Here is a 20,079-nt window from a genome sequence, read left to right as displayed (position 1 = left end):
CAACAAAAACTTTATATTATAATGTGCATATCAGACAACTTTCTTGCTTCCAGTAAACGAACACTTTCCAGTTACTTGAAAGAGGCTGTTCTACAGCACAGCATCGTTCCAAAGACAAGACATCTGGTGCTTTATGGCATGTGTTTGAAATGTACTGTTTGTCTAAAATATAAGCTTCTTGGAGTAAGGTCTGTGTATTTTTCTAGGTTTTGTACAGTGCTGAGCATGCTGTTATCATCTAATAATAAAAATTTTTAAATGTACTATCCTATGAGACTTTCACCATTATAACCGCTACTGTGCATCAACTACTGCAGAAAAGTCACGTAATGTATTTTTTCTTCTGTCTCTCTGTGGGAAAAGAAGTTAAATTAGTCATGATAAATGCTGGAAATGGGAAAAATGGAAAATATTGGAAATGTGGACGTGTCAAGTTAAGGTCAGGAACTGTATGAAATTTTTTTTTTTAAATTTAAAATTAAACCAAATATAACTCCAAAATCTATTTCAGGAGCCTTTTACCATCAATATTTAAAAACAAATCCAGAAGCTTATGTACAGTTCTTATAAAAAAGGTAGTAGTTGTGTGTTTAGAAAATAGTGCAGTATTACAATAGTTATGCTTATTAAAATGGATGTTTACTAAGGAATTCTCAGGAGTAGATTGAATAGACATGTAAGTTGTCAAAAGAAAACTCAGAACTGACAGTTGCACAGTGTAGTTGTAATATGCTTGGTTCTTTTCAATAATTACATTACCTTATTTGCCATTGGTAGTCCTCTAAAGTTTTCCTGCTCAGTTGGCTTGCTTCCAAACCACTTTCTACTATTTTGGTAGCATTTATTAATGCTTTAAGCTGTAATAAAAATCCCATACACTGTTTTGAAAAAGTTAAAAACTTTTCAGCTGATTAGCGTTAAGTTCCTACTGCATTCGGCAAAACTAATACAAAAATTAGTGTATTATGCTGATGAAATACCAAACATAATCATACCTAAAAGGTACAAAGAAATCCATTAAAGATGAAATGGTAGCTTTACCTTTACTTTTTCTGATTTTTGTACTGTTAATTCAGACCCTTTTGATCAGTTTTTGTATTCAATTTTCAGTGCTACGAAAAACTATAAAATGTAGATTATTTATCGGCAAATCCAAAATGTCATTTTCAAGTCTCTCTCAAAGATGTGTATTTTGGCAACTTTGTTTTTTAAAAAAATATTAACAGGGAGATCAAAAGGCTTGGGAGTAGTAAACACCATTCTTACCCTGGTATGATTAAGAAGCAACTACATGAGTGGAAATTTGAATTTCTAGCACTTTGAAGGTTTTCCACATAAGTGTAGTATGGTTATAGCCTGGTACTTTTGTTAGTAAAGGTAAAGGGCCAGATTGTGAGTCCCTTAGCCACAATGGTGAGTAGAATAGTTCTATGGAAGTCAATATTAAGGGGCTCACAATCTGGTTCTGGGTAAACAACATCAAATATGCATCTGAATCACAGGATATTTACTTAGAGAGACTTGACTTTCTAGTATATTGGGAGACTGAACCTTTGCAACCAAATTAAGAGGTATTTTTTCATCATTTTGATCAGTGAACATTTGCATACAAAGCTTCCATTAATAGTAATTAAATATTAACAGCATTAATAGTCAAACAGAGAATATACCTCTATTTTTCTTAAATGAGCTTTTAGGGTAAAGATCTATATTATCTTTTCTTATTTAATTATGAAATGTTCAGTGTCACATAAGCCAATAACCCAACACATCTGAATTAGCTTGAAAAAATGTTTTATAGTGCAAAGATTTAGAAACACCAGTTGGCAAAATGAGCTGCTAACTACAGGTATAGCCATGTTGCGGAGTGTCTCAATTATTCCCATGAACGCAAAAATAATTGTTGCCAGCCAATTATGCGTCTCCCCTAGACTGTACCTCTCCCCTCTCTTCTCTTATCCCTCCCAGCCTTTACCCCTTATCCTGCCCTGTCACCACATCGCACCTCACCCTTCTGATTCTTCCCTTCTCTTTTGTACTTCCAGGGTGCCAGTGTAAGCGGGGGAATAGTCCCGCTTTTGTGGGAAACTTTCCTGGCTTCTGCACTACCCCAGTGAAGTGGGCTAGCGAAAGGATCTGAGTCCTCGCTCCCACTTCCTTTACCCAGAGGCCTCCCTGCCCTTGAGGACTCCCCTTCCACTCTCCTGTCTGACAAAGTCCTTGTAACCCCAACAAGGCTGGGCCCAGGATTCCTGGGAGGCTCGACCCCAACCCTGCTGTGGTCACCTAGGACGGGGGCTAGGATGTCCCCACTCCAAGGTACTCTCTCTGCAGTGGGCACTTCTCTGACCCACTGATCATTAGGTACAATTTAAAGCAAATGCAAGTTATTTAATCAACAATTAATTTTAAAAAGAATAAGGAAAAATGGAAAGGTTAAAGGAAACACATCACCCTGCTCTGTGACAGGGAACATCACAAACAGTGTCTCTGGAATGTCAGGGCAGTTCACAGTCTGTTCCTTGTAAGTCCCAGGCCTCCTTCTAAGGCTCTGGCTGTGCTGCAGGGATGCTGTGGGCTGGACACTTGCTCTGGTGGTGGCCACACGCTCTCCATCTCTAGGTGGCAGGACCCTTCTTCCCAGCATTCCCCCACCCTTTCAGGGTTACCAATCCCCCCCACGAGTCTGGCCTGCAGAGCCTCCTGGCTGAGGCGTATCCGCGCTGGGCCCGCTGCCCAGGGTCCCCCCTTGCTCTCCCCAGCTGCTCACGACATCTGGCTCCAGATTGCTCCAGCCCCAGCTCCACTCTGCCTCAGCAAGGCTGCTACTCTGCCTCCAGCTCCCTGGGCTGCTTCTCTGGCCTCTCTGGCTCTGGTTGCTACAGCTCTCCTCCCAGGACAGGTCTGCTCTGCAGGCTGCTTCTGTGACTCTGCTCCCAGCACTGACCTGCTTCGTGGGCTGCTTTTCTGGCCCCTCTGGCTCTGATTGCTGCAGCTCTCCTCCCAGGGCAAGTCTGCTCTCCCTGGTCTGTGCCTCTGGCTTTGGGGCTGCAGCTCTGCTCCCAGGACAGGGTCTGCTCTCTCTGGGCTGCTTTTCTGGTCCCTCTGGATCTGGCACAGCTCTACTCCCCAGCTCAGCTTGGGCCCCTGCTTTTTCCTTTGCTTGGCCCCACTCTGTCTGACCCAGGCAATTCCAGCTCACACAGAGGACAGGACCTCCCTGGCCTCCTGACTCCCTGATTAGCCTGCCCACCCTGTCATTCAGGCTGACCTGGAGCACTGGCCTCTCCCCATTGTTCCTGGACCTGTCAGTCTCAGGGTCCTGATTCCCCATTGACCCTTCCCCCTTTTAGTACTGGGAGCTAGCAACTAAAACACCCCCACTGAATGTTAGTAATGGGGCAACAGTCCCCATACATCAGCAAGGGGAGAACTGAGAGCACAGAAGAGACAATCTTCCAGCTCTCAAGCTCTACATCACAGTGGTCCCCAGTGATTGAGAAAAGCAATAGCAGGTAGAATCCTGGTCAGCCTCTGTATCCCTGGGCTGGAGTACATTCTGTGCAGATAGAATCTTCTGAGAATTTAAGTGCAAGCCTCCAACGAGACTCTACTGAGCATATACACACAGTGATCTACAGAGACTTATACATTTGGCTAAATTTACGTGGATTTTTACAGGGACAGCAAAAGGCACCTTTCTGAATCCAGGGTGACCTCTACACTGCTCCAAAGTTTGGACATGCTTGTTTCTCACTGAAACAGTTATGAGGACATTTTAACATTAGAAAAAATATTTTTCACTAGATTTGTTCTCAGAAATGGTTGATCCATTTTTCTGAAATTCTACCCCTATCCCCACAAAAAAATTCTACCCTTATCCCCAGTTGGCCTGAGGCAGACACCTAGCAGAGAAAATTTGAGCTCAAAGAGTTTAAATTTGGCAAAGTTATAAGGAACTGAAAACAGGGTCTTATATGGAAAAGTTTAGACAAACTTAACTATAGCCTTTGCTGACAGCTCCACCTACAATTCATACATACATATACATACACACTTCCCTCCCCTCCCGAACTGTGCATCTTTTAATTTTGAAACTGTCCACATTAAAAAAATGAAGCATTTTCTTACCTTTTCAGATAGCAAGAGAGCTATATTATGCTGTTGTCTGTTCTGAAAGCATTCATAAAGTTGGAGCAACCTAGCAGTCAACACATGTTCTTGGCTGAAAAGAGGATGGTGGCTGAACAATAAACTTGATATATTGAGATCTAGTTGATAAAGTTCTCTTTGACCCCCTGATTTAGTTATGATGCAGCTTTCCAATTCAGGTAGCATTGCCTGTTTTAAACATAAAATAAATAATAATAATTTCTTTATTTCATATATCTTTATACTACTTTGAAAGGCAGTATTACCTACCAGTAACTGTATCTGTAAGAAGAATCATAGAATCATAGAATATCAGGGTTGGAAGGGACCCCAGAAGGTCATCTAGTCCAACCCCCTGCTCAAAGCAGGACCAATTCCCAGTTAAATCATCCCAGCCAGGGCTTTGTCAAGCCTGACCTTAAAAACCTCTAAGGAAGGAGATTCTACCACCTCCCTAGGTAACGCATTCCAGTGTTTCACCACCCTCTTAGTGAAAAAGTTTTTCCTAATATCCAATCTAAACCTCCCCCACTGCAACTTGAGACCATTACTCCTCGTTCTGTCATCTGCTACCATTGAGAACAGTCTAGAGCCATCCTCTTTGGAACCCCCTTTCAGGTAGTTGAAAGCAGCTATCAAATCCCCCCTCATTCTTCTCTTCTGCAGGCTAAACAATCCCAGCTCCCTCAGCCTCTCCTCATAACTCATGTGTTCCAGTTCCCTAATCATTTTTGTTGCCCTTCGCTGGACTCTCTCCAATTTATCCACATCCTTCTTGAAGTGTGGGGCCCAAAACTGGACACAGTACTCCAGATGAGGCCTCACCAATGTCGAATAGAGGGGAACGATCACGTCCCTCGATCTGCTCGCTATGCCCCTACTTATACATCCCAAAATGCCATTGGCCTTCTTGGCAACAAGGGCACACTGCTGACTCATATCCAGCTTCTCGTCCACTGTCACCCCTAGGTCCTTTTCCGCAGAACTGCTGCCTAGCCATTCGGTCCCTAGTCTGTAGCTGTGCATTGGGTTCTTCCGTCCTAAGTGCAGGACCCTGCACTTATCCTTATTGAACCTCATCAGATTCCTTTTGGCCCAATCTTCCAATTTGTCTAGGTCCTTCTGTATCCTATCCCTCCCCTCCAGCGTATCTACCACTCCTCCCAGTTTAGTATCATCTGCAAATTTGCTGAGAGTGCAATCCACACCATCCTCCAGATCATTTATGAAGATATTGAATAAAACCGGCCCCAGGACCGACCCTTGGGGCACTCCACTTGATACCGGCTGCCAACTCGACATGGAGCCATTGATCACTACCCGCTGAGCCCGACAATCGAGCCAGCTTTCTACCCACCTTATAGTGCATTCATCCAGCCCATACTTCCTTAACTTGCTGACAAGAATACTGTGGGAGACCATGTCAAAAGCTTTGCTAAAGTCAAGAAACAATACATCCACTGCTTTCCCTTCATCCACAGAACCAGTAATCTCATCATAAAAGGCGATTAGATTAGTCAGGCATGACCTTCCCTTGGTGAATCCATGCTGGCTGTTCCTGATCACTTTCCTCTCATGCAAGTGCTTCAGGATTGATTCTTTGAGGACCTGCTCCATGATTTTTCCAGGGACTGAGGTGAGGCTGACTGGCCTGTAGTTCCCAGGATCCTCCTTCTTCCCTTTTTTAAAGATTGGCACTACATTAGCCTTTTTCCAGTCATCCGGGACTTCCCCGGTTCGCCACGAGTTTTCAAAGATAATGGCCAATGGCTCTGCAATCACAGCCGCCAATTCCTTCAGCACTCTCGGATGCAACTCGTCCGGCCCCATGGACTTGTGCACGTCCAGCTTTTCTAAATAGTCCCTAACCACCTCTATCTCCACAGAGGGCTGGCCATCTCTTCCCCATTTTGTGATGCCCAGCGCAGCAGTCTGGGAGCTGACCTTGTTAGTGAAAACAGAGGCAAAAAAAGCATTGAGTACATTAGCTTTTTCCACATCCTCTGTCACTAGGTTGCCTCCCTCATTCAGTAAGGGGCCCACACATTCCTTGGCTTTCTTCTTGTTGCCAACATACCTGAAGAAACCCTTCTTGTTACTCTTGACATCTCTGGCTAGCTGCAGCTCCAGGTGCGATTTGGCCCTCCTGATAACATTCCTACATGCCCGAGCAATATTTTTATACTCTTCCCTGGTCATATGTCCAACCTTCCACTTCTTGTAAGCTTCTTTTTTATGTTTAAGATCCGCTAGGATTTCATCATTAAGCCAAGCTGGTCGCCTGCCATATTTACTATTCTTTTGACTCATTGGGATGGTTTGTCCCTGTAACCTCAACAGGGATTCCTTGAAATACAGCCAGCTCTCCTGGACACCTTTCCCCTTCAAGTTAGTCCCCCAGGGGATCCTGGCCATCCATTCCCTGAGGGAGTCGAAGTCTGCTTTCCTGAAGTCCAGGGTCCGTATCCTGCTGCTTACCTTTCTTCCCTGCGTCAGGATCCTGAACTCAACCAACTCATGGTCACTGCCTCCCAGATTCCCATCCACTTTTGCTTCCCCCACTAATTCTACCCAGTTTGTGAGCAGCAGGTCAAGAAAAGCGCCCCCCCCTAGTTGGCTCCTCTAGCACTTGCGCCAGGAAATTGTCCCCTACGCTTTCCAAAAACTTCCTGGATTGTCTATGCACCGCCGTATTGCTCTCCCAGCAGATCTCAGGAAAATTAAAGTCACCCATGAGAATCAGGGCACGCGATCTAGTAGCTTCCGTGAGCTGCCGGAAGAAAGCCTCATGCACCTCATCCCCCTGGTCCGGTGGTCTATAGCAGACTCCCACCACTACATCACTCTTGTTGCACACACTTCTAAACTTAATCCAGAGACACTCAGGTTTTTCTGCAGTTTCGTACCGGAGCTCTGAGCAGTCATACTGCTCCCTTACATACAGTGCTACTCCCCCACCTTTTCTGCCCTGCCTGTCCTTCCTGAACAATTTATAACCATCCATGACAGTACTCCAGTCATGTGAGTTATCCCACCAAGTCTCTGTTATTCCGATCACGTCATCACAGACCATGAAAAAATGACAGACATCACACACAGACCATGAAAAAATGGGTGTTTGTATAAAACGTTTGTATAAAATATAAATGGTCTGTGTGTAGAAAAAGATCTTCTGTATTTTCCACAGTATGCATCCGATGAAGTGAGCTGTAGCTCATGAAAGCTTACGCTCAAATAAATTGATTAGTCTCTAAGGTGCCACAAGTACTCCTTTTGTTTTTGCGAATACAGACTAACACGGCTGTTACTCTGAAACATGTATCTGTAAGAGTTTTCTTCTTTCCAAATCCAAAACTCTAGTCTCAAAATACAGAGTGATTTCAGTCTGTGGTACTCAACAAAACTGTAGTAACCTTAAACTGCAGTACTTTCTGACTAAAGCCAGCCTCAGACAAATAACAGATTCCCTCTTATACAGACAATAAATGTGAAAGGAGACAATCATGTAGTGATGTAATAATAGAGTTTGCACCAAGATGAGAATATCACTCAAGTACCAAAGCACGTTATAAAAGTGGGTAAGCAATTCACTGATCCCATTTTTTTTTTAAAAAAGGTGGAACCAGAGGTCAGTTAAGTGACTTATTCAAGATCACATAGTAAGTCAGTGACAGAGCCAGGAATAAAACTTAGTTCTATGCTCTGTATCCATGATAATATGTAAAAACCAATTACCCTAAAATTAAGCGCCCTATAATCTGCCAACTGTGCTATCTGAGCCGGATGACTTACTAGCCCGGAATATATTTATTGGCAGTGCCTCAGCCCAAGAAGCAGGAAGTTCCATAGTGCTATTCACTTCATCTACAAAAAGCCCAACTAATTGGGCTTTATGCAAGTGAAGTACACAGAGGTTATGGTGCAAACTTTAAATCTCTTTTGTACCAGCAGGTCAGGCTACACTGCAGCAACTCTACAGCTACCAGTGTAGTTTATGAGTTGGAATAACTCCTGCCCCTCTCCTTGCAGTAACTGAGTGGTATATTAGGACCACTGGATCTGCATAATTGTAGTCAGTAGCCCACAACCTGGGCCATGCCCAGCACCAACTTCTATGCCATCCTTTTTGGGCTGTTGATAGAGCTCACTCCAAATCCCCCACTCAAGATATTCAAAGATTTCCCTGAATGACTGCTCTACCTAATAACCCGCTCCACCCACTAATCAGAGTATAACAGAGAGCAAGATCTACAGTTCCAAAGAGGAAGACAGAACTTTTCTGTTAGCAAGTATCAGAACCATGCTTAAAGCAGCTAGGTAAATTCTGCTGACTCATTGTGGCAAGATAGGAAGTGGGCATGACCATGTGGTCAGAAAGAATGAGCAACAGAGATAGGGCTGTCTTAAACTGTCAGGCTTGGGGAGAAAGCTTAAAATGAGGTTCATGTTCTGTTATTATTTGTGTTACCAAAAAGCCAAATCCAAGAAAAAGGGTAAATCTGACCTAATACAAAGTATTTACACTTTATCTGATGCTGAATGGGAATGTCAAAGGCTCAAAGAGGCCAAATGTGTGCCTTAACTAGAGTAGCAGGTCGGTCTTGTATGCTGGGATTAAATTAATTTTAAAAGAATTGGATTTATAAATATTCAAGAAAAAATGGAAGATATTAAAATACATTAATTTCAGACTAAACTATATGCGGTTATGGGTTGCATTAAACCTCACTGAAATTGGTTAGTGTAACAACCACCATTCATTCAGGTGAAGTATAAAAAGCAATTGAGCTCCTTTATGCAACCAGATAGCCGAAACAATAGGAGCATCACCCAAAATATGGATACATAACAAGGCTTGCGTAACCATGTGGCCCAAGAGGTTTCCCTGGCGACTGATAAAGCAAATGCAAGGGCTAGGGCATTCACTGGTGGAAATGTATATGCCTGTGTGTGTGAGAGAAGCAGCAGCAACACCACCAGAGAAGCTGAGAGAGAAGGCAGCTGAAAGCTGAGGACATTGCCACAGAAGAACTGGTAGCGTGTGAGCTTGAGGAAAAGCTGAGAGAGCAGTTTTGGCCTATGTGGCTGGAAAGGGGCTTGGAAGAGTGAGCAAAGAAACTACTCCTGCCTCCTGCTGTTTGATTCCATCTGTGTTCAAGGCAACAGGTTTTTATGTACATATTTGGTAAATAAATAGGATTGCATCAAAGAAATACCTCACTCTATCATCAACTTCTCCTCTTAATGGAAACAACCTGCTACAACCAGATTTTGGCTACCTGCTTGGGTCAAAAGATAACAGTGCTGTAGAATTCTCAGTGCACAGACTTTTCTGATTTTTTTTAATAAAGTGATGAACTGTCTGTGCAATATCAAATTGTTCCATCTAAACAGGATTATCACCCCTTCCTGGCCCATTCTTGAGACTGACATTCCACTAGAGGTAATTTGAATACTGCCAAATGAAATATTTTGCCATGAAAAAAAATACAAGCTATTGATTTTTGTAGCATTGTCTAGTTAAAGTCCCCTGAATAACTATAGCTGTAAAAAGTAGTAATAGCTGACCTTCTTATATATTGTCTTTAATCCTGGACCAGTCTTAAGAGGAAAACATTTTCTGAAGTTTCGTGATTGTTTGATTGGAGAAGGTAATGAAATTATTTCCCCACTTTCTTCAAACCAGTTTTTTCCCTTGTTAGAAATATTTCAGAAGTTCAATATATGTACATATGAAATGTTAAAAAGTTCTATACATTCCATTTACTGATTTTATTTTACATTTTACTTACAACATTTTTAGCTTTTAATAGAACAATATATTTACCCCTTCTTGTTTCAGAAGACGATTTTCCATTTTGTTGTAACTTCTCCTACAAGTTTCTGGTTTTCTTGGAATATACAATCCTTCATCTTCTAAGATGCGTGGCATCATGCCTTTTGGTAGTTTAAAGCTGTGAACCACTTGAGACCAACAATTACTGCATGTAAATTTTCAGCTAAAACTGATGCAAATAAAATGTAAAACTACAATTTAAAAAAAACCTGAGTATTTGTACTGGTCTAATTTTTTTACCTGCAAGCATAAAGCAAAAGAGTGATCAAAGGTATTGTTCTTGTTGCTACTATAATACTATCCCATAACCATTTCTAACATTTCTAAGAACATAAGTCATATAAGTAATTCTGATAACATCAGACTGTTCCCAATCCAGTCAGCTTTCTTACTGCTGGAAAAGAAGGCTACCAAGGAGTCAGCTGGACAGAGACTGAACTACTCTCTCAACCTAAGGGGTGACTCCTCCAAGTGAGGATTAAGAAAGATTGGGCAGTGTGGTGTGAGGAAGTGTACTGCTGTTGTTGCCTGTGCTGAGCCACATCAATGAATTAATATTACTACTATACTTTGCATTTATATAGCACATTTCATCTGAGCATATAAAAGATACACAATGATGAGTATTATTATCCTTATTTTACAGATGGGGAAACTGAGGCACAGACAAGTTTAGTGACTAGCCCAAGGCCACAAAGGTTCTGAACTGATGTCAGTGGAAGTTTTTCTATTGATGTTGATAGACTTTGGATCATGAGTTGGTGGCAGTATTAGGAGTAGATGCTTGGATGCTTTTAGAGGAGGAGGTGGCCCTATACAGGATGATCTTTCCAGAATCAGGGTACCACTCCAACCTAAATCTAACCTAAAATATGAGGATTTGGTTTTGAACACCTAATTTATTCCAGTTATCTCCTGACATCACGTCCCAGTCTTCTAAGTGGAACAACATAAAAATACAAGAATGTAGCAACCAATGGCTCACAAGACTGGAAACTTGAATCAGAACAATTAGAAACCTGTTACAACTGTTCCAGGTGGGAACACTTAGAGCTTTCATTCGCTTACATTAAAATTCCCTTATTTTCTCTGTACTGTAGTTTCCTCGTTAGATCAGCTGCAAGATGACCATAACCCTATTCTTGACACAGCATACACCTCACAGTTCCTCACTATGTCCAAGACCACTCTTCTCCTCTAACAAGTAAAGATTAATTGATTATCTAGGCCCTCATTGAGATCAGATGCTTTATTAAAAGAAACCTTTATCATCATCTGGATCCGCGTATTATTCTTAGATTCTATACAATCTTGGACATATCAGCAAACCTTCTCCCTCTGGAGTTAATGGAACCTTTGTTATTGACTTCATAGGGAGAAAGGTTAGGCTCCTTAACTTTATTGTACTCTACACTTCCAATAAAAATATTTGTTTAAAAAAAATCAAATGAAGATTTTCCTCCTACGTTTTCCCATTCTGCGGATGGGGAACAATAAAAAAAACTAGGGCTGTCCATTAATCACAGTTAACTCACACGATTAACTCAAAAAAATTAATCACGATTAAAAAAATTAATCACAGTTTTAATCATATTGTTAAACAATAGAATACCAATTGAAATTTATTAAATATTTTTGCATGTTTTTCTACATTTTCAAATACATTGATTTCAATTACAATACAGAATACAAAGTATACACTGCTCACTTTATATTTGATTACAAATATTTGCACTGTAAAAATGATAAACAAAAGAAACAATATTTTTCAGTTCACCTCATATAAGTACTGTAGTGCAATCTCTTTATTGTGAAAGTGCAACTTACAAATGTAGATTTTTTTTGTTACATAACTGCACTCAAAAACAAAACAATACAAAACTTTAGAGCCTACAACTCCACTCAGTCCTATTTCTTGTTCCGCTAAGCGCTAAGACAATCAAATTTGTTTACATTTACAGCAGATAATGCTGCCTACTTCTTATTTACAATGTCACCAGAAAGTGAGAACAGGCATTTGAATAGGACTTTTGTAGCCAGCATTGCAAGGTATTTACATTCCAGATATGCTAAACCAGAGGTGGGCAAACTACAGCGCGCGGGACTGTCCTGCCTGGCCAGCTGTCCCCACTCCCATGCAGCCATGCCGCCGCATGGCACAATGCTCTGGGCAGCAGGGTTGCAGAGCCCGGCCTGACCTGGTGCTTTGTGCTGCATGGCACAGAGCAGCTGGCTGTCCTGGTGCAGCTGCGCCGCCAACCACTGGTGCTCCAGGCAGCGCGGTAAAGGGGAAGGGAGTGGGGGGGGGGTTGGATAGAGGGCAGGGGAGTTCAGGGGGTGTTCAGGGGCGTGGACAGGGGTCGAGGCAGTCAGAGGGCGGGGAACGGGGGTTGAATGGGGGCAGGGGTCCCAGTGGGGCAGTCATGAAGGAGAGGAGGGGTTGGATGGGGCAGCAGGGGGCAGTCAAGGGACAGGGAGCAGGGGTTCCAGGGGAGGCAATCAGGAAGGAGAAGGGGGTTGAATGGGGTGATTGGGGGCAGTTAGGGGCAGGGGGCAGTTAGGGGCAAGGGGTCCGGGGCGGTCAGGGAGAAGGGGTGGTTGGATGGGGCAGGAGTCCCAGGGGGGCCGTCATGGGGCGAGAGGCAGGTGGGGTCAGATAGGGGGCGGGGACCAGGCCATGCCTCGCTGTTTTAGGAGGCACAGCTTCCCCTAACCAGTCCTACATACAATTTCAGAAACCCGATGCAGCCCTGAGGCAAAAAAGTTTGCCCACCCCTGTGCTAAAGATTCATATGCCCCTTCATGCTTCAGCCACCACTCCAGACAACATGCTTCCATGCTGACTATGCTCATTAAAAAAATGTGTTATTTACATTTATGACCGAAATCCTTGGGGGAGAATTGTATGTCTCCGGCTCTATTTTATCCCCATTCTGCCACATATTTCATGTTATAATAGTCTCGGACGATGACTCAGCACGTGTTGTTCATTTTAAGAACACTTTCACTGCAGATTTGACAAAACGCAAAGAAGGTACCAATGTGAGATTTCTAAAGATAGCTATAGCACTCAACCCAAGGTTTAAGAATCTGAAGTGCCTTCCAAAATCGGAGAGGGATGAGGTGCCATGCTTTTAGAAGTCTTAAAAGAGCAACACTCCGATGCGGAAACTACAGAACCTGAACCACCAAAAAGGAAAATCAACCTTCTGCTGGTGGCACCTGACTCAGATGATGAAAATGAACATGCATCGGTCTGCACTGCTTTGGATTGTTATCGAACAGAACACGTTATCAGCATGGACGCATGTCCTCTGGAATGGTGGTTGAAGTATGAAGGACATATGAATCTTTAGCGCATCTGGCATGTAAATATCTAGCGCCACCGGCTACAACAGTGCCATGAGAACACTTGTTCTCACTTTCAACTGACATGAACAAGAAGCAGGCGGCATTATCTCCTGCAAATGTAAACAAACTTGTTTGGCTGAACAAGAAATAGGACTGAGTAGACTTGTAGGCTCCAAAGTTTTACACTGTTTTATTTTTGAAAGCAGTTTTTTTTGTACATAATTCTAAATTTGTAAGTTCAACTTGCATGATAGAGATTGCACTACAGTATTTGAAAAATAATATTTATTTTGTTTTTTACAGTGCAAATATTTGTAATCACAAATAAATATAAAGTGAGCACTGTACACTTTGTATTCTGTGTTATAATTGAAATCAATATATTTGAAAATGTAGAAAACATCCAAAAATATTTAAATAAATGTTGTTTAACAGTGCAATTAATCGCAATTAATTTTTTTAATCGCGATTAATTTTTTTAATGGCTTGACAGCCCTAAAAAAACCCTCAATGTTAAAAAAATTCTCATTATTAAATATATATAGTTTATATTAGTAAATTTAGTAATTTAGATTAGTATTGTATATTTGTAACATTTTGGGGACTGGTTTTTTAACTCTTATTTGTCTTTAAAATACCTAGCACACATTTGGTCCTGTATAAATAATAATTACTTTTTTTTCTGGCAAGAACAATCAGACTTTGGTTTAGCAGATCACTACAATTTCTTAAAATTCTCCCCATGTTCTTCTAGTCCATTTTGTCAACTGCTATGGTGGCAATTTCTGTCCAGCCATGAGATATGTACCGAAGCTGCAGTTAAGTTAAGGCAATAGATAAGCTGGTATGGGTTAACGTAGATAAAAAGGTATGTGGTTAGTGGCAGATGGTTAAAAAGATTAGATTATATGAGCTGGGAGATAAGACGGTAGATGGTTGCAATTAAGGACCTGAATCACAAACCATCCTGTACTTGGACAATTTATGAAATAATTACACATTTTTGTCATGTAATTTTTGCTTTTTGTAAAATTGAGTTTTTTGTAAAATTAGAGCTACTAGACTAGAGCAGAGATACAGATCTATCTGCAGACTGGATACAATATTGGCTCTGAAAATTAACATTATTCTTTATCTTCACTTAATTCACCCTGAGAACTGCACATGCCATACTGCTAACAACAAAAACGCCATTCATCATACACTTAATAATTTTCCTAATTTTATATGAAAGGCACAATACCTGGAGAACTGCTTGGCACAAAAAGATGTTCCCATTGCTTGTTAATCCGCAGTTCATTACATTCATATTCAGCAGCTTTCACTTCAAGCACATCCGGCAATAAAACTTCTTCCACAATGTCAAGCAGAGGACTACTTTCATCATTCAAGACATCAAGGTTTCGATGACTGTCATGTATTAATTTATGCTGCTCATCAAGAAAATCAATTCCATATACACACAAATTAACAGAATGATGTGATATATACAGTATGATAAATATCAACATTAGCATAAAAGGATTGCTAGATAAATGAATCTAAATGGACACATAGTAATCCTCAGGAAAAGCAAATTTTCTGTTTTGTTTCCCTTGCCTATCTATAGTATTTCTATAATGTGTATCACTATAGTATCTAAGTGCTGAACAATGAAATAGCCTTCAAGCCTAGTTGTACCTTCCATGATAGAAGAGACAGAAAATCCCTGAACTTTGAGTAACATAACTCAGAGTAACCCATCATCCAGAATTCTTTTTTTTTTTTTTCCTTCTCTCCAAGAGAACAAAACATTTTGCACGGAAAGTTTAAAAAAAAAAAAAAAGCTGGCTCTCTGATTGGGAGAAAATGACCCTCCTTCATGTCCTAGAGAAACCAGAGTAAAATATAGACCTGTAACACTTGAAAGCTTATATATTTTACTATTTTGTGTGATATTTTTTATATTTCAGAAAGGAAACAGATTTAAACTAATGTATGACCATTTTATTCCGAAAAACAAACAACAACATTTATTATTTAACTACAGTAGCACCTACTGTGCATTAGGTCTTTCCAAACATTCATGAAACACATTCTGTGTTCTAAGAAGCTCACAGTCTAAGGAATCTAAGTTCAATGGGACTACTCTCATGTCTAAATTTAACCATGAGTAACAGTTTGCGGAATCTATGTACAGCTTATGAATTCTGTTTGAAATTGGTAACTTTCTATACGTATGTATGTCAGACTGCAAACCGCATTTTTTGGAGCGAGTGGGGGGGCGCATCTACTTTCTCTCCTGTCTCTGCTAGACTGAAATTCCAAGAAGTAGTGACATAGGGCACACAATGGAGTGTCATTAAACTTTTATGGTCCTTTATAATACATGTAAACCCCTTGGACAAAGAGTTGGCTACCACCCTGGACAAACTAGTTTTTCAAGTTTGAATTTGGTATGAGGGGTATGAGGGCAGAGGGTGATAACTAACTTTAGCAAAGCTTTTGATACGGGCTCCCACAGTATTCTTGCCAGCAAGTTAAAGTAGTATGGGCTGGATGAATGGACTATAAGGTGAATAGAAAGCTGGCTAGATTGTCGGGCTCAACTGGTAGTGATCAACGGCTCCATGTCTAGTTGGCAGCCGGTATCAAGCGGAGTGCCCGAGGGGTCGGTCCTGGGGCCAGTTTTGATCAACATCTTTATTAATGATCTGGATGATGGGATGAATTGCACCCTCAGCAAGTTCGCAGATGACACTAAGAATGGGGGGGAGGTAGGTACGCTGGAGGGTAGGGATAGGCTCTAGAGTGACCTAGACAAATTGGAGGATTGGGCCAAAAGAACTCTGATGAGGTTAAACAAGGACAAGTACAGAGTCCTACACTTAGGAAGAAAGAATCCCATGCACTGCTGCAGGCTGGGGACTGACTAGTTAAGCAGCAGTTCTGCAGAAAAGGACCTGGGTATTACAGTGGATGAGAAGCTGGATACGAGTCAGCAGTGTGCCCTTGTTGCCAAGAAGGCCAACGGCATATTGGGCTGTATTAGTAGGAGCATTGCCAGCAGATCGAGGGAGGTGATTATTCCCTTCTATTTGGCACTGGTGAGGCCACACCTGGAGTATTGCATCCAGTTTTGGTTCCCCCACTACAGAAGGGATGTGGACAAATTGGAGAGAGTCCAGCGGAGGGCAACAAAAATGATTAGGGGGCTGGGACACATGACTTATGAGGAGAGGCTGAGGGAACTGGGTTATTTAGTCTACAGAAGAGAAGAGTGAGGAGAGATTTGATAACAGCCTTCAACTACCTGAAGGGGGATTCCAAAGAGGATGGAGCTAGGTTGTTCCCAGTGGTGGCAGATGACAGAACAAGAAGCAATGGTCTCAAGTTGCAATGGGGGAGGTCTAGGTTGGATATTAGGAAACACTATTTCACTAGGAGAGTAGTGAAGCACTGGAATGGGTTATCTAGGGAGGTGGTGGAATCTCCATCCTGAGAGGTTTTTAAGGCCCGGCTTGATAAAGCCCTGGCAGGGATGATTTAATGGGTGTTGGTCCTGCTTTGAGCAGGGGATTGGTCTCTTCCAACACTTATATTCTATAATTCTAACTAAGCAATGGATCGCCGGTGGGAGACTGAATACCTGATGAGACTAATCAGCATGCTACAAAGGAGGTTATAAAAGAAAAGGTCTCTCACCAGCCATTTTGGAGAGAGAGGGGGGAAAAGACCAGAAATAGGCTGCAGGAATGAGAAGGACTCCATGTTCTGAAAGAGAAGCCATGTGCAAGAGGGAAGGAGGAGAGGAAGGATGGATGGATCCTGGACTCCTTAAAAAATTCTGACCTGACCCCAGAGAATGCTCAAATGCAGTGAGGAAACTGAAGCAGAGAAACGTGGACAGGATTTTTATTTTTCTATCCAGATCCTTCAATTTCTTGTGCTATCTAAAGTAAAGAATAAGTTTGTTCGAAAACCTTTGTGTGTTATGTGCTTCAACTATCACATATCCATGGAGAGGTAAATGGTAAACCAAAGTACCCACAAGGCTGGAGCTCTGCTTATGCAACTGGTGTCTTGGAGGAGTCAGCACTGGTCTTGGGGCTTATAGAAGCTGAACCATGAGGTCCCACTTCCATGAAGGTATAACAAAGTCTCTTCCCATAAGTGTGCCAAAGAGGCTAAAGAAAGATACAGTGATGGAGTCTACTCAAACCCATGGAAGCTTAAATCACATGGGTCGAGCATTTTGGGATTCAAATGCAGCAGCCTGGTGAATGTCTAACGTGGGAAACTTCACCAGGGCTGTGGCAACATAAAAAGTCTTTGCAGGATTGGGGCCTTAGTTTATTTTAAACTCTACATACTTCACACACAAAAGATATTGAGCTCTAGTTGTAGAAAAAAGTAGACTACTGATGGATTTGTCTTACTATTATTTTGTTCTGCCTTACCAATAGTTTACTATGATGTCACTTTAAATCTCCAACTTTTTTATAATCCTGTGATGCATAGTTGTTTATCCTTTATACAATCCAAATGTTGCATATTATTTAATACCACCAGTGATGTTCATTATAATTTATACAAAAAGTAAGACAAGGTCCCTACCTTGATAAGCTTATAACCAAGTGTTGAAGAGTAAAGACATGATCAGCAATGGTTTAAGAGAATTAATGAAACAAAACAAGAGGGGACACAGTTCTTGGAAGGGCATTTTGGTTGTGTTTTATTTTATGGGCATGAATTATGGGTAGCAAATATTTGAGTTGTAAAGTTAACTTTTTTTTTCTTGTATATAAATAACTCTTTTGTGCTCAGGAGAAAGACTGGCAATAGGATTCAACAGTGATCAATGACTGAAAGCCAGCTAACTGAAGCAAGTTTTGAGATGAGATTCATAGGAGAGGTTTTTGGGGAGACATGAAAGGAGGCACAGAATTACCTAGGGAAAGAAAAAAATGTGCCTTGAAACTACAGTGATGGGTGCTTTACAATAGTTGATAGATGCTTGAAGGAGAGTGGCATTAGTTAAATTAAGAATACACAAGGAGGATTAGATAAATATGAGACATTCTTTAAGGAATTCAGTTGACTTTCATGAAGAAAAAATACTATACCTGGTATGTATTTTTGTCCAAATCTTTTAATTCTGAGCCTTCTTCACCAGTCATGATAAAAAATGCTAAACTGTCATCGGATAAGATTTCTGTCTAAGGATGAAAAAAAACAAACAAAACCCAAGCAAAAACACGAGTCTTCAGCAATCATCATTATTATGTAGCTATGTAAAAATCTTGCATGTAACCAGAAAAAAAATCTTTTTCAGATTTAGAAGTATAGAATTGTTTTGATTTTCAGTAACTTATCAGAGATGGCCACAAGAAGAAGTTATTCACCTTGTGCAGTAATGATGGTTCTTTGAGATGCGTGTCCCTATGGGTGCTCACTTTAAGTATATCTGCGTTCCTCCACTGCTGATTGGAGAACTTTTGTAGCAGTGTCCGTTCAGCCCATGCATGCGCTGCCCTGTACCCCATGTTCTGCCAAAGGCAAATCCTCCTCAGTTCCTTCTCTACTGCAGAGTTATTGCCAAGAACTCTGAAGCAGAGGGGAAGAGGGTGGGTCGTGGAGCACGCATAGGGACACACATCTCAAAGAACCATTGTTACTGCACAAGGTAACTTCTTCTTCAAGTAGCGTCCCTATGAGTGCTCCACTGTGGGTGACTCCCAAGCATTACCTCCCACTGAAGAATCAAGCGTCTGCAGCAGAGTCCCCCAATATGGCATAAGTGTGTGCAGATGCTCAGGTAGCTGCTTTGCAGATTTCTGATACAGGGATACCCTGGGCAAAGGTGACGGACAAGAGACCAATCTCGAAGAGTGTACTGTGGATGGGGCTGCTAAATTGTAAATCTGGTAAAAGTCTGATGTAGTTCAAGACCCATTTGGAGAGTCTTTGAGCTGAAATCGTTGGGCCTTTCAAACTATCCGCAATGGAGAGGAAGAGTCTTGGAGATTTTTTAAAAACTCTTCTCCTGCCGAATAGGCTAAGGCTCTCCTAATGTCAAGCATATGGAGCATGACTACCCTATTATCCTGATGAGGTTTGGGATAAAAGGTTGGAAGGTGCATCAGTTGGTTCACGTGCAATGTAGAGATCACCTTGGGAGTGAACTTTGGATGTGGTCTAAGTGTGACTTTGTGAAGGAAAAACACTGTGAAGGAGGGATGCACCAGAGTCGCTATCTCCCCTATCCTTCTTGCCACCGTGATGGCGATCAGGAATGTTGAGAGACATTGATACCATTATACACACACAAGCGAACCAAAAATAATTTCATCAATAATAGTCAAAATTTACAGATAGACAAAGTAAGAAAAATGCTGCTTGAGAACTTACTAGTTTGAGTTAAGTGTATTTACTTTGTACATTAGGGGAGGAATAGCTCAGTGGTTTGAGCATTGGCCTGCTAAACCCAGACTTGTGAGTTCAATCCTTGGGGGGTCATTTAGGGATCTGGGGCAAAAATAAGGGACAGTACTTGGTCCTGCTGTGAAGGCAGGGGGATGGGATTCGATGACCTTTTAAGGTCCCTTTCAGTGCTATGAGATAGGTATATCTCAAAAAAAAATGTTTTGACATATGATGTTGACAATCTGTGTTTTAACAGTTTTAAAGCTTTGACTTTTTGAATGTCAACACCTACTGTAATTAAATAATTATTGCTCACAGCCTGGTTTTCTGACCCC

The 20,079-nt window shown here is 41.5% G+C and overlaps 1 protein-coding gene across 1 annotated transcript in view; it reads right to left on the bottom strand.

Annotated features, from left to right (window-relative positions):
- The window catches only part of LOC140915203 (protein CC2D2B-like), a gene marked incomplete at its 5' end in the record, with an annotated part of 53,983 nt that overhangs the window by 20,484 nt on the left and 13,420 nt on the right, over positions 1 to 20,079 (bottom strand). Inside the window, 6 exons of the mRNA XM_073354778.1 lie at positions 760 to 857; positions 4,132 to 4,341; positions 9,721 to 9,846; positions 9,980 to 10,116; positions 14,583 to 14,769; positions 18,445 to 18,537. Coding sequence (XP_073210879.1) covers positions 760 to 857; positions 4,132 to 4,341; positions 9,721 to 9,846; positions 9,980 to 10,116; positions 14,583 to 14,769; positions 18,445 to 18,537 — 851 coding nt within the window. The remainder of the gene's footprint in view (positions 1 to 759; positions 858 to 4,131; positions 4,342 to 9,720; positions 9,847 to 9,979; positions 10,117 to 14,582; positions 14,770 to 18,444; positions 18,538 to 20,079) is intronic.

The sequence above is a fragment of the Lepidochelys kempii genome, chromosome 7, assembly GCF_965140265.1.
Source record: "Lepidochelys kempii isolate rLepKem1 chromosome 7, rLepKem1.hap2, whole genome shotgun sequence".
NCBI lineage: Eukaryota > Metazoa > Chordata > Testudines > Cheloniidae > Lepidochelys > Lepidochelys kempii.
This window is presented reverse-complemented; position numbering and strand designations above follow the sequence as displayed.